Source organism: Nicotiana tabacum, chromosome 22, assembly GCF_000715075.1.
Source record: "Nicotiana tabacum cultivar K326 chromosome 22, ASM71507v2, whole genome shotgun sequence".
NCBI classification, from domain to species: domain Eukaryota; kingdom Viridiplantae; phylum Streptophyta; class Magnoliopsida; order Solanales; family Solanaceae; genus Nicotiana; species Nicotiana tabacum.
The window spans coordinates 57673608-57686278 of NC_134101.1; the positions used below are offsets into that span (position 1 = coordinate 57673608).

Below are 12671 nucleotides of genomic sequence, written 5' to 3' on the forward strand. Positions count from 1 at the left end.
TACGAGGTGTGTAGATGTCTGCTTGAACTAGAATTTGTTTCTGTATCATTTTCTGATAAGTATTACTTATAGATATGAAAGATATATCAATCTGATTCGGAATCTAAATCTGATATGAGTATCTATTTAGATGAACTTCAATATGTCTTTTAATATTTGATCTACTAATTCAATTACGGCTAGGTCTCAAGATTATAGACTAGACTAGCTAGAAGCCCAATCAATAAATATATCCTTGCACAAAGATTGACAATATACAAGGAGAGAAATTAGGAGGTGTAAATATATACATATAGTACAAACTGTTCCTCGTGAATTTAGGTATATGTGCGTTACGCTACATTCGTATGATTAAATAAGGGCCAGAAATAGTGTAACTTGCCACTCTGTCCATGTAGAAATTTTAGTCCTCTCTCCTCAAGAAGAGAATCTTTTTCTGAAAATGCCCAAATTCATGTTCAAGTTACCAAGGTTAATTTGGGATTCATGTTTTAAACATCACTTAGAATCAAAAACAACAAGTGAAATATGACATTCGATTTAAATGTGAAGATACATAAATTTCAGAATTCCCTTAAGAAAAATCATATTGTTCGCAGGTGGGAATTTGCAGAAATGTGATAAAGATGTCACCAGTCGGATTGGAATGAAAGTTGATAAAGAGATCCAAACATAGATTTTGGACGACTTAATGTGATAGGGCAGGATTTCTGTTGAAGACGCAAACACTAGCCCAATATTAACCCAAAGCATACATTTCTGGACTTTTTTTCTTGTACCATCTCATTTTCTCAAGTAGCCTGACCAAGCTGAGGTGAACATTACCATAGCATGCTCAAATTACTCCACACTAAACAGCAAAGCTTCCAGTAATTGCAGTTTCAGAACCTGGAAAATGGCAACTTGACACTAACTTATGTTACAAGAAGCTCCGAAATGCAGCATAATAAATCAAATTTGTCCAAGTTGATCAACATCAATATATGACAATAAACCATCTAGCTAAGAAAAATTAGATAATACACAGTGAAATTTAGACAGCAGTTTAACCATCTGATTATTGCCATTACCAGTACAATTCAAGTATATATTAACTGTACAATGAAGCCTATTTCCTGGGCCTCAAATGCCAACTTCCTGATCAAGCATTTAGGGAAAAGCTCCCTGTTGCACTTGCTGTTTCCTTTAGGTCATTCAGAATCTATACAGAGGATTTTAATCAAATGTAAAACTTTTATTATACCGAGAACAAGCATCGCCTGAGCATCTACAGCAATGCCAGGAAAATACTACTCAGCTCCTAGTAGTATTTGCAGAAGGCAGTTCAGTGGTACCGGATGGGGGAGTTTGGGCACGTGGAGTACTGACATTATCAATTGAATAATCCTCATGAATTGCATTCAACTCGTTCCAGTCAAGAACAGCTATTTTTGAGTCAAGGATTCTATATTCACAGGATAACTTTCTTTGATAGCAAGAAATAAAAATAAAAAAACAAATGAAACAGGGAACAAGTAGGATACAGTCTGCCCTCCAAATGTCAGTGATGCTAACATCAGCATCTGACAAAAGCCAGTAATCTTCTTCATTCTGCAGGACCGTATAAAAAGTCAGTGACGGAAAAAACAAAGTGATCCAGTCGCTCATTTACAATAACTGCATTGGATTGTTTCTCCAACAATCCTACTTATCACGTAAAAGACAAAGTGATGCACTATATATGTTGAGTTTTCTAATTTACTTGCTTCTAAAACACTCAACTACCAACTTTTTAAGGCTTGTAAACTAAAACTTACATCAACATCTGAAACAATCTTCATGATTCCACTCGCAAAGTCCTGCGAAGTACCAACATCTGCGCACACACTTTGATTTTCTTTTTCGTCCATTCTGCCATCAACTCCTCCACTCTCCTCAGTAGGCAATGTTGCAGTTTCATTCTCATTGAAACCTGATGTTGAAGGCAAGGCTGATGGTGCCTCAACAGCATTTATCTCTTCGATCTTTTCCTCGAATTGGCTAAATAAAATTTTCAAAATAAAGAAAGAATTACAGACAAATCATCTATACTCCCCCTATTAAGTTATATTGCCCTTGAAAAATAAACACTCCACTCTCTTTCTAGCAACATATTAATCGTTTCGATATCATAGATTAGTTGCAGTAAAAAACAGAAAAAGTACCTGACAAGGTAAACGTCAATTGGTCCCATGGTGCTGCGAAGCACAATTCTGTATCTCCTTTGTGGATAATCAACAGCCTATTGGAGATAAGGAAGACATAATAATATATGTAGACTGCTACTTAAATTTTGCTGAGGTAACCAGTTAAATAACTGGCAGACTTGCTACGATATTGAAAGGAAAAGTTTCTGTACTAAAGAGAAAGCAGTTACCTCATCAGGATCTGGGACTTCTAAAGTGGTGCCATGTGGAGCTTTAATAGCTATCAGTGTTTCATTCTGATGAGGGCAATAAATGTGAGCGCTGATCATTTGATGAAAATTGCATTACAAAAGAATGAAAGGAAAAAACCAAAAGCATCTGTTCTAAAGTTACCTGAAGACAAGGTAAGCTCTTTATATCATCTTCAGTAACGAGAAGCCATCTTTTGGAGGAGATGAGTCGCAAGAATAAGGAGGGAAAAGTGAGCAGATAGATCGGCTGATAACCAAGAGTAACAAAAAGAACTAAATAAACCAAAGAATGTGGTACCTTTGATTGTTTTCATCTTCACACAGGTCTGTCAACCTTTCTTGCATTTCTCTGAAACAAGCCAATATAACACAGTATTAGCATAATGGTGAAGCAAAATAAAACCTTGAATATTGTATTAGAGGCATCAGAAGATAACCTTGTCTGTTCATCTAATCTACGTTCTTCAATAGTCATATTTTCTACTTCTGCCTGAAAAGGAAGCACACAAGCCTACGATTAATCCTTTGGCTTAGGCTACTTGGTAGATTATGATAGCGCTAAATGACAATCAACAAAATAAGAAAGAAGGCAGGCATTGAGATATTTCTTCGTACCTGTAAACTTGTAACACTATCATCAACATCCCCTGGTCTTGAGACATCTAAACCCCTATGTAACAATAGAACTGAATCACAACTTTTTGTTTATTGAATGATCTTGAATAATGTAGAACTTCAAATGATAAACAACTTCAATAAAGTATATTTATTGGATAAGCATTTCCATACTTCCACTGGATCCTGTTTTTGAGTTTCTTTTCAATCAGACCAATGCCTTCCAGGACATTTGTGATGTCATATATACGCCTTTTCTGCACCTGTTAAAAGGAGAAGATCTGTAAGCTGGTAAGAACTTCATCACACATGCTTATGTAGTATCAACTGCGAAGTGAAGGTTACCTCTAATGTATCAGCAGCTTTGTTTAGATCTAGAACGCCATCTTCTGCATGTTTGATCAGGTTAATGAACTTCTTCGTTAAGAGACCTGAATGAGAATCAAGAGAGGTAAGTCATGAGTTACTTACTCTGGTATATGTTTATCCAGTACAACAAGTAATATTTTTAGAGAGATGTTCTATAAATAAATGCACAAGCATAGGAAATAAAACTCACCTAAATTTACACACCTAGGGACGTAGCGAAGACAAAGACTAAAAGATACAAATTGATAACCATAAGTCATAAAAGTTATAATTTACCTAAGGAGCTGTCATAGCGGCAAGGACCAACTGGAGTAGCATTATTTCCTGAAGGGGATCCTGTAATTTGAAATATTTAAGAAGTTATATCTTTCATAATCTTATGTGTTCTAAAAATTGGTGGGTGCCTCAGAGAAAATGAAAAACAAAGATAAGATGGAGTGATGCAACAAAAAAAATATTACTAATTATGAAACTGTTTATCTGCCAAATTGAATAAGATTACAATGGTGAATCTTATATTTATGATATAACAACAACCTAGTAAAATCCCACTAATGGGGTCTGGGGAGGGTAGTGTGTACGCAGACCTTACCCCTACCCCGAAGGAGTAGAGAGGTTGTTTCCGAAAGACCCTCGGCTCAAGAAAACAGAAAGACAAAAGGACAAAAGGAGACAATATTAGTATCACCACATCAATCATAGGAAAAATAAGAACACCATGAAATTCAGAAGAAAGATGCAAAGCAAAAGCGATAGCTAGTAAATAGGTCTTGCACTGAAAAGCGAAATAGTAAGACACAACATTGCCACTAGCTATCTTAGACAAAAACCCTACCTGGCTAGTCCCACAATGGTACGAAGTAAGGCAAGACTCAACTACTTCCTAACCTACAACCCTAATAATCGACCTCCACATCTTCCTATCAAGTGTCATGTCCTCGGAAATCTGGAGCCTCGCCATATCCTGCCTGATCACCTCTCCCCAATATTTCTTAGGCCGCCCTCTACCTCTTCTCGTGCCCTCCACAACCAGCCGCTCATACCTCCGTACCGGAGCATCTGGGCTTCTCCGTTGAACATGTCTGAACCATCTAAGCCTCGCTTCCCGCATCTTGTCATCAATGGGAGCCACATGCACCTTCTCCCGAATAACATCATTCCTAATCTTATCTATCCTAGCGTGCCCGCACATCCACCTCAACATCCTCATTTCTGCTACTTTCATCTTCTGGATATGTGAGTTCTTAACGGGCCAACACTCAGCCCCATACATCATGGCCGGTCTAACCACCGCTTTATAAAACTTACCTTTGAGTATCGGTGGCACTCTCTTATATTGATGATATGAGATACATAAATTAATGCTGACAAAAACTTCTTCATAGGAATCCATACCTATATTTGAGGTAGCAGCTTGAGAAGCAGATCTGGCCTTTGATGTCCTAGGCACTTTCTGTGCCTTTCCAACTTTCCCTGAGACTGGTGTCTGCGTTGGACTACTCACATCGGCATATCCAGAATCTGTTATCGCACCAACTCCCTGTTTGTAATTTGCTGTTTCACTCTTCCGTTTCAGTGGCTAATCAAGACAATGGAATATCCCCAAGTTCCCATCAGCAATAAAATTTAAAAGCTTTAACCAAAAATTGTGTCTGAATTGAAGTTGATATATAGATACTATAAACTACTCAACTAAATTGTCGCACTTAAATCAACAAACTCAAATTGTATCACTAAGAAAATTTAAATGAAGATTTTGCAAATAGAACATAATAAACACTTAATATTAGCAGCATGACAATAATATTATTTGATGCTTGTCTGATTGATCTCATTGATTATTTCAGTAGTTCCCTAAAATTTTATGCAGTTTGGTATTTTACCAGTTATTGGTAGAGTAGACCTCATTCATCATGACAATGGTTGCTTAGTCCATCGGGTTATCCTTTTCTATCTATCATATGACTTGACTTCAGCCTAAAAGCTACAGCTTTAACTTCTCTAGGCATGTGAGACAGCGTAGGACTAGTATGCGCAACTCTCTACATAGTGGTCGACATTTTAGATGCTTCACCAGAAGCAACCAGATGCTAGTCTCGTAGTCAGGAGGACTAGAGGCCTTCTTTTAACAGTTCAAGGGGGGGGGGGGGGATGCATACAGCCCTCAGAACATTGCAGCTCCTTAATTAGGCATTTATTTCCTCTAATGATTCATCTATTTTCTTTCTCAATTTGCAATTCACAAGAAATTGCATGTAACTAACACCGATCCACAAGCTGAATCATAGGACCAATCAGTACCATGCAAATCTAATCAGATTTCAACTTTACCCTCAATCATATACAGTTCTTACTCCAACCAAGAAACTTATGCTCTGAAAACCATATCAACCTTCATTTTTACTATTCAATCAATTTGATTTCGTTTTGTCAAACCATAGCCAAACTCAATCAACATGTAAAACCCTAGGCAAATCCCACATCGGCAATACACGGGAGAAATGTTAGGTATATAATGAAGTAAGCCTCATGACGCGTTTTAAAGTCGTACTAACCTAGACCCAAAGTGTTAACCAAGAATTTAGTCTAGACTATAGCAACTCTCTCGACTAAGACTCATTCCTTCTTACACATCAAGCAAAAGGCTTTTTTTTTTGGCCGCAAATGATGGCTATCCTGAAAGTTTAAACTGATTCATCGGAGCACAATGAAAAGGGGAGGAATTAGTACCGGACATTTTTTGGACTTTGTAAGTAATCTTGTCCTAGATTGACACTTTGTATAGGGCCTAACTTCTCTCTTTTGTTTTTGCCTTTTGTAACTAGGCCTCCTGTAACTATGCATCTTCTTGATGCTTTTTATAATGAAACACCTTACTTCATCAAAGAAAAAACACCCTTCCTAATGCATACAAAGACATTTGACAATCTTCTGCGTTTCAAAATTCGACACGCTTCTTACATTGTAATTTAGATCTTGACCAACCTAAACGAATGACCTTGTCCCCTCTACTTTCTCCTTCTAATTAAATTGGGCAGATATAGTCTCCTTATCTATTGAAAGAAGTAATGGTGGCACAAAAAAAAAATGAAACCTAACAATTTAGGTAGGTTAGTAGCTGAAAATACAAGAGCTGCTACAACTTTCACTTTATCTCCAACTTATGGAAATTAAGACATCCATAAAGCCAAAAGACCAATCAATCTTGAACTCAAAATGACACAAAGTTCAGATCGTTACGGGTAAATTAATAAATCAACAATCCAAATCAAGAAAGATCACATACTAGAAATGGGGACGTCCACACATATGAACTAATGAAAATTTCCACACTGGTAAAATCAAAATTCAAGTCAAACCCAATTGAAGAGATCACCTACAGGACACAACCACATATATTTTACCTTTACTGATGCAAATTAAACGGCAAAATTTCCTAGAATTAGTTCAATTCACTCACTCTCAATAAAGGGACAAAAAACTGCATAACAAAAAAGGACCATTTCTAGTATATGAAAATTGGAAGACTCACAGTAGACTTAACAAGGATGGCCTCAGGTTGTTGAAGTGGGTCAGTAGAGAAGCGGTGGTAGTCTCCAAGCGGCGGTTTACTCGACGTGAATGGGAGCTCACGCTGTTGACGATGTGGCTGCTGCATGATCTGTTACTCTTCTTTTTTAAGCAAAACCCAGCTGACAAAATTCCCAAAGTTTTAAATCTTTTGATTTTCAATTCAACATTAATCAAATTGAATTGGAAGCCCTTGTGGCTATGATTTTGGGGGGTTTTCAGAGGAAATTGAAGGAGAGGAATTTAGAGAGAAAGGAAATGGAAGGAATTGAGAAGAAGGGGAATTGGGGAGAGGAGAGGAAGAAGATGAGATCTGAGAATAGAAAAAGCGGGAAGAGAGAGAAAGGGGAGAAAACGAGGGAAAGGAAAGGAAGAAAGAAACAAAAGAGGTTCGGATATGTATATGGAGGGAAGCACAAGCACTTGATATATAAATTTAATTTAAAGAAGAATAATGGAATCAAACAAGGTCAACTCATCTAATCTTTCTTTAATATTTCTGGATTGAATAATACTATTTTTTTTTTCTAATCATTATTTTTAAAATAAAAAATAATTAAGATCTACTTGAAACTTTTATGGTAATTTCTTTTTTTAACTCCTGAGATTGGGGAAATTTTTGAATTTTAAACAATAATTAAATTAAAAATATATTTTAAAATTCATTTGGTTCAAATATCGTAATGTTATATAGCTGATAAATGATATAGTTCAATGGTGCTATAAGAGTTTTGGCTACACTCCACGTTTAGTTCTTCACATGGCATGACAAATGCTAAACGGCGTTGAGCTAATTGTTGACAAATATAACAATGGCAAAGAATTAAGTAATTAACGTGCCATTTTAGGAGGGGGAGGAAATTACATGTATATATAGTGTTGAATTTGCATGTTGAAAACACTTTTTATTCGGTGGCGGTATTGTATTCCAACAATTGGTTTTTTATTTATCGAACAACAAATAACATACATATAATGAAGAATTTGGGTAGTTGAACTTTACCGTTACTTATGTATTAAGAGAATTAACAATCACGTGATATATTTTAAACATTATACAACTAATCTAGATGCGATAGTTTCACATAATTATAACCAGATAACTAATTAAAATATACTTTTTATTATAAGACTCGACATAAGAATATAACTTAACTCTATAATTGCCAATCACCAAATCTATTTATGATTTATTTCTTAGAATTTAAAGAATACACTATCACCTTAGCAAATTTTACATTATCGGGTGACTTTACATGTTGTAACAAGTAAGCTGCCTTATTTTTAAGATTACAAATCTCAATCTTTTAAAGCTGTTCAGGAAACTTTAATAATAAATATTGTTTAAATGACCTGATAGTATAAAAATATTCTTTATCGTAATGATATATAAAACGTAAATTTTTTTCTTAGTACTCAAGATAGTAAAGGTAATGCTCATAGTCATATGCCATTAATTAAGTAATAAAGGATTTTACTAATTTGTTTCTTTTCTTTTTTTTTGGTGTGTTTTCCTTCTCTCTATAGGAACTTTAAGAAACTAATAGTATCAAAAGAAAGAAATTAAATCGGCGGTTGGCGCCTAATAGAGAGCACCGTTGAAGTGGGGCGACGTTTTGGCGCGTGGAAACTCCACGTTTACACCTCTATAACTCACTCGAATACGGCTCAAACGCTAACCAACACTCACTACTAGTGTGGCGCCAAACGGACTCTTGAAACAACAAAACCCAATTTTGTCTACTAATGGGCTGCACCTGTTAAAGTAGCCCGATGGTACCATTAACTTCTTTTTTTTTGGGCGTTTTTTGCATTTTTAACTTGCCCCTCAACTATTTATATTTGGTAGCCAAAAAATTATATAAAATTTATATATAACATACAGAATATATATATATATATATATATACAAAAATTTTATATATATATATATATATATATATATATATATATATATATATATATCGGTTATTATTTTAAGAGTGATTATACAATGTCAATTTCCCTGTTTTTTCGAAAAATTTGCAAAGACCCCTGTCCAAATTCAAGGGGGCAAAATACATACTTTGAACAAATTGAAATTAACAAACTATAAATAATCTCAACAAGTACCCTCTCATGTTTTAGCAAAAACTATGAATGAAAGAACCAAAATTCAATTGGTAGAAATGTTTATATTTTTTTTAAAGTAAATAGAGTTTAATTAGAAAAAAGATTGAATTGGAGCAAAGAAAACAAATTATAAAGAGAAATAGGAAAAACAAAATAGAGGACATTCAAGGTCGTAAATTTACAACTTATTAGCATAACACATAACTATGAATAACAAATCTTATTACATTAATAAGCTTCTTTATTTGTGCTTGTTTGTATTGGCAAGTATCACCAACATAGGTTGATTTATAGGGTAGTTTATGGGGCACGTGTTCTCGTAGTCTTTTCGCCAAATTAGGTATTTTATGTATATATTTTTTAGAATATGCTGGCGCCCATACTCCACAAAAGTTGAATGATGCACGTGGTTGAATATTGAGTTATTTTCCCTTAAGGAACAAGGATCAATCCTCACTTAATATTTTTCTTCTTCTTTCTTTGGTAGGGCACTCATATTCTAGAAATCCTAAATCTGCTTTTATCACGCTACAGTATATCTATGTTTCATGAAAAATATGGAAAGTCTTTGATTAAAGTTGGATAAGAGACACATGTTCCATTTTAAAATTAATGATTTCAATTGATTAATCAAACGAAACGAAACTCTTAATCATGGTTAGAATAATAGATATTCCATATATTGCTCTCTAAAACTTTTAGAATCCTACAATCCTAGCTACACTTTTTCTCATTCATAAATAAATTAAGCTTTTTTTTCATCTCTCTTCCCGGTAAGTTTCTCATTTTTCTAAGTTCTAACCCCTCTATTGACGATATAGTCCACTCTATCCCCTCTCTTGACTATATATATTTAATATTTCACCTCTTAGAAAAAAATTAAGTATCAACAATGCACGGGATCAGATTTGCTAAAATTTAAATTAATATGATTGATTCAATATTTAAAATATGGGGTTTTTGTCGTGGGTAAGAACCAAATACAAAAAAGCTATTCTCAAATTTCATAATTATACCACTTTCAATTTTTTTTGTTATCGCCATCACTAATTAATAGTCAATATTGATCAAGTTCCATGAGAAACGGAGCAAAAAAACACAATGTGATGTCAATCGTTTACTATTTAGTATCAAATATCTATGTTTACCCTCTAAATCGGATAACAATTGAATTTGTAAGTGGTTTTAAGGATACGTGAATTAACTTGACACAAAATGATAAATTAGATTGCAATTGAAATAAATAACGATAAAATAAATGCAAACCACACGAATTGGACAATTTCAGCTTTGGAAGGTTAGCCACCCTCGAGCCGAATGCACTTCGATCGGTATCAAGACACAGAAGAATAAGAGGTTAAAGAGAAAAATAATAATGTATTGCTTTGGAATGCGTGTTATAATGTCTCCAATGAATTATCAGACCCCCTTTTATATAGTAGAGGAGTCCTACGTTAGGTACAATTCTGTAAAAGGTAAAAATCCCTTGATTTGCTGATTGCCGCTTCCTTACTGATACGCGCTGAGATTCCCGCCGTAATATCCGACCGATCACGGACATTTCGGTCTTCTGTTGGTTATGCTAACAATGTTTCTTCGAGCTCGTTGGAGGCTAGGGTCGATTCCGGGATAACAGACTCAATGTTCTCGAAGGCAGGCGTTCTGGCCCCGGGTTCTAGCTCGGTGGGACTTGGGGTCGATCTTCAGCCCTTGATTGCATGTTCCGAGCCGAATCTACCATGTCGTAGGCGAGCTCGATTTCTACCGTATACAGATAGTCCCCTCGTTTTTCGGAGAGTAGACGACTAGAAACGACATGAGATTCCTATTCTTACTTTGATACCCCACGACAGAAATGACAAAACACGTGAAACGTCTCGTCAGTCAAGTCTTAATGGTATTAAATACTTGTCAGTTGCCGGTCGACCACTTCTGGATGCGAACCGTCGCTGAAAAACTATAAATACCCCTTCATTTGTTCATTCAAACTTTACATCCAAACCTTTTGTCCTCGTACTTTAGAAATCTTAATACTTTCTGGCACTTACATCCTGGTTATTTGAGATTTTTTATAGGAACTTTTGTTCGTCTTCATCCCAAACCATCAAGCGCACTCCTTTAACTTCCTCTTTTTCCTCATTTCGCCTTCATTTTCAAAGACATGGCAAAGACTTCAAAAACCGTTCCCCAGAAAGAAACTTCTTCTACCTCGCGGCTGGCTACTGAGGAGACCGTTTCGCGTACTGCTATCGAGGAACCAGTACCGGAACCCCCATTGAAGATGTTTGTCCCTGGAGGATGCTCAGTAACCGTCGATTTCAAGGTCGAAAACCCTTCCCAGCACAAGGCCGGTGTGAGGAAGTCTCGAGATATATATGCTCGATCACTGAAGAGGTCCTCCCTACGGTCAAAAAGGATTGCAATTGGGTCAATAAGCACGTGGTGGTTCCCGGGCCCGATGAAGACATCACCACCCACGCCGAAGGGATATTTAAGTATTTACACTTATACTTCTACGTTGGGCCCATTGGATCCGGTAATCATCAACTTTTACAAAAGATACTTGGTATGCCTCGGTCAAATTCACCCTTAATTCTGGAGGATTGTGATCCTTCTTCGATTCTTCGTGAACAAGATCGATGGATGCCAGTTCACTGTCGACTATCTCATGTTCCTATACAGTCTCGAATCTTTCGGGAGGGGGGGGGAGACTAATCAAGCCCGCGCGTTGGGCTAGTAAAACCCCGCTCTCAAGCATTGATGAAGATCAGGATCGAGGTTGGCTAGGCCGTTTTATCCAAGTGAGGACCTTAGACTTGATCCTAGCTGATCGCATGCCGTTCCGCGAGAAGTGGAATATATCACATAAGTAAAATTTTGCTTACAAAATTTTATTTTATTCTTTTTTCCTTCCTTCTCATTGGTGTTTTATGGCAGTGCAGCTGCCGCTTGGGTCCCGAATGCAATCCCCCGACTCAAGGGGTGGGTCGAGGGCATCTTGTTACAAAGGCCGTATTCTGAGCGTTCATGGTGTGAACTTTCAAAGGGCCGGTGGGAGTCCCGTTCTCATGGTGAGATTCCTTTCCCATGTAAGTAATATTTGAGTTCCTCTCGTGTCGTTAAGTTTTCACTTATTTTATTTCCTTTTGCAGGTTTATCCAAGGACGTCGCACTGAGGCCTTCATCCGGTGGTGAGAACTTCCCCGCCGAGTCCCCTGTTCCTAGACATGGTGGTGAGAAGAAAATAAAAAGGGCCCGGATTTCTCTGAGAAGAAAAAAAAACCAAGGCGAAGGCTGATGCGTAAATCCAAAGAAAGCACGAGCGCTCGAGCACCATCTTTGGATTCTCTCTATTTGTTGAGGAACGAATCCAAAGAAGAACAAGAACAAGAAGAAGAAGCCTTCAATCTGGTGGCCCAAGTGCTATTATGACTCGAAGGGCAAGAGGCCTCCGAACCGAAGAGAGATGAGGCCGATCCGCCTCAAGTTTGAGAGGCCAACGAGGAGACCGCGACTGAAGCTTCTCGGGATGTGGGCAACGCCCCGAAGGAGGCACTTGGTGTGATAGACATCACCGAGTCACCTTCGT

At 36.8% G+C, this 12671-nt stretch overlaps 1 protein-coding gene across 3 annotated transcripts; it reads right to left on the reverse strand.

Moving 5' to 3' along the window:
• Positions 1–552: 552 nt before the first annotated feature.
• On the reverse strand, positions 553–7356 carry LOC107792954 (transcription factor E2FB-like). Of its 3 annotated transcripts, none has more exons than XR_001649625.2 (15): positions 6933–7356; positions 4796–4979; positions 3677–3736; positions 3377–3462; positions 3206–3294; positions 3032–3086; positions 2854–2906; positions 2715–2765; positions 2559–2607; positions 2396–2461; positions 2184–2260; positions 1797–2019; positions 1524–1590; positions 1244–1424; positions 553–888 (listed from the first exon to the last, which is right to left on the reverse strand). XR_001649625.2 is itself a non-coding variant. In XM_016615217.2 (14 exons), the coding sequence occupies exons 1-14, from the start codon at positions 7056–7058 to the stop codon at positions 1294–1296; spliced, it is 1317 nt and encodes a 438-aa protein (XP_016470703.1). In that variant the 5' UTR covers positions 7059–7356; the 3' UTR covers positions 1041–1293. The 3 variants fall into 3 exon arrangements, 1 of the variants encoding a protein (XP_016470703.1); XR_001649624.2 differs by having other exon boundaries at positions 553–902; XM_016615217.2 differs by lacking the exon at positions 553–888 and having other exon boundaries at positions 1041–1424.
• Between the last annotated feature and the right edge of the window lie 5315 nt (positions 7357–12671).

Bases quoted from the DNA above. Each gene is read 5' to 3' on its own strand.
- LOC107792954 (XM_016615217.2), bottom strand. From the start codon at position 7,058: ATGCAGCAGCCACATCGTCAACAGCGTGAGCTCCCATTCACGTCGAGT. The intron at 4,980-6,932 runs GTGAGTCTTCCA...TGTCTTGATTAG, and splicing joins CCATCCTTGTTAAGTCTACT to CCACTGAAACGGAAGAGTGA. The intron at 3,087-3,205 runs GTATGGAAATGC...ATTGTTACATAG, and splicing joins AAAAACAGGATCCAGTGGAA to GGGTTTAGATGTCTCAAGAC.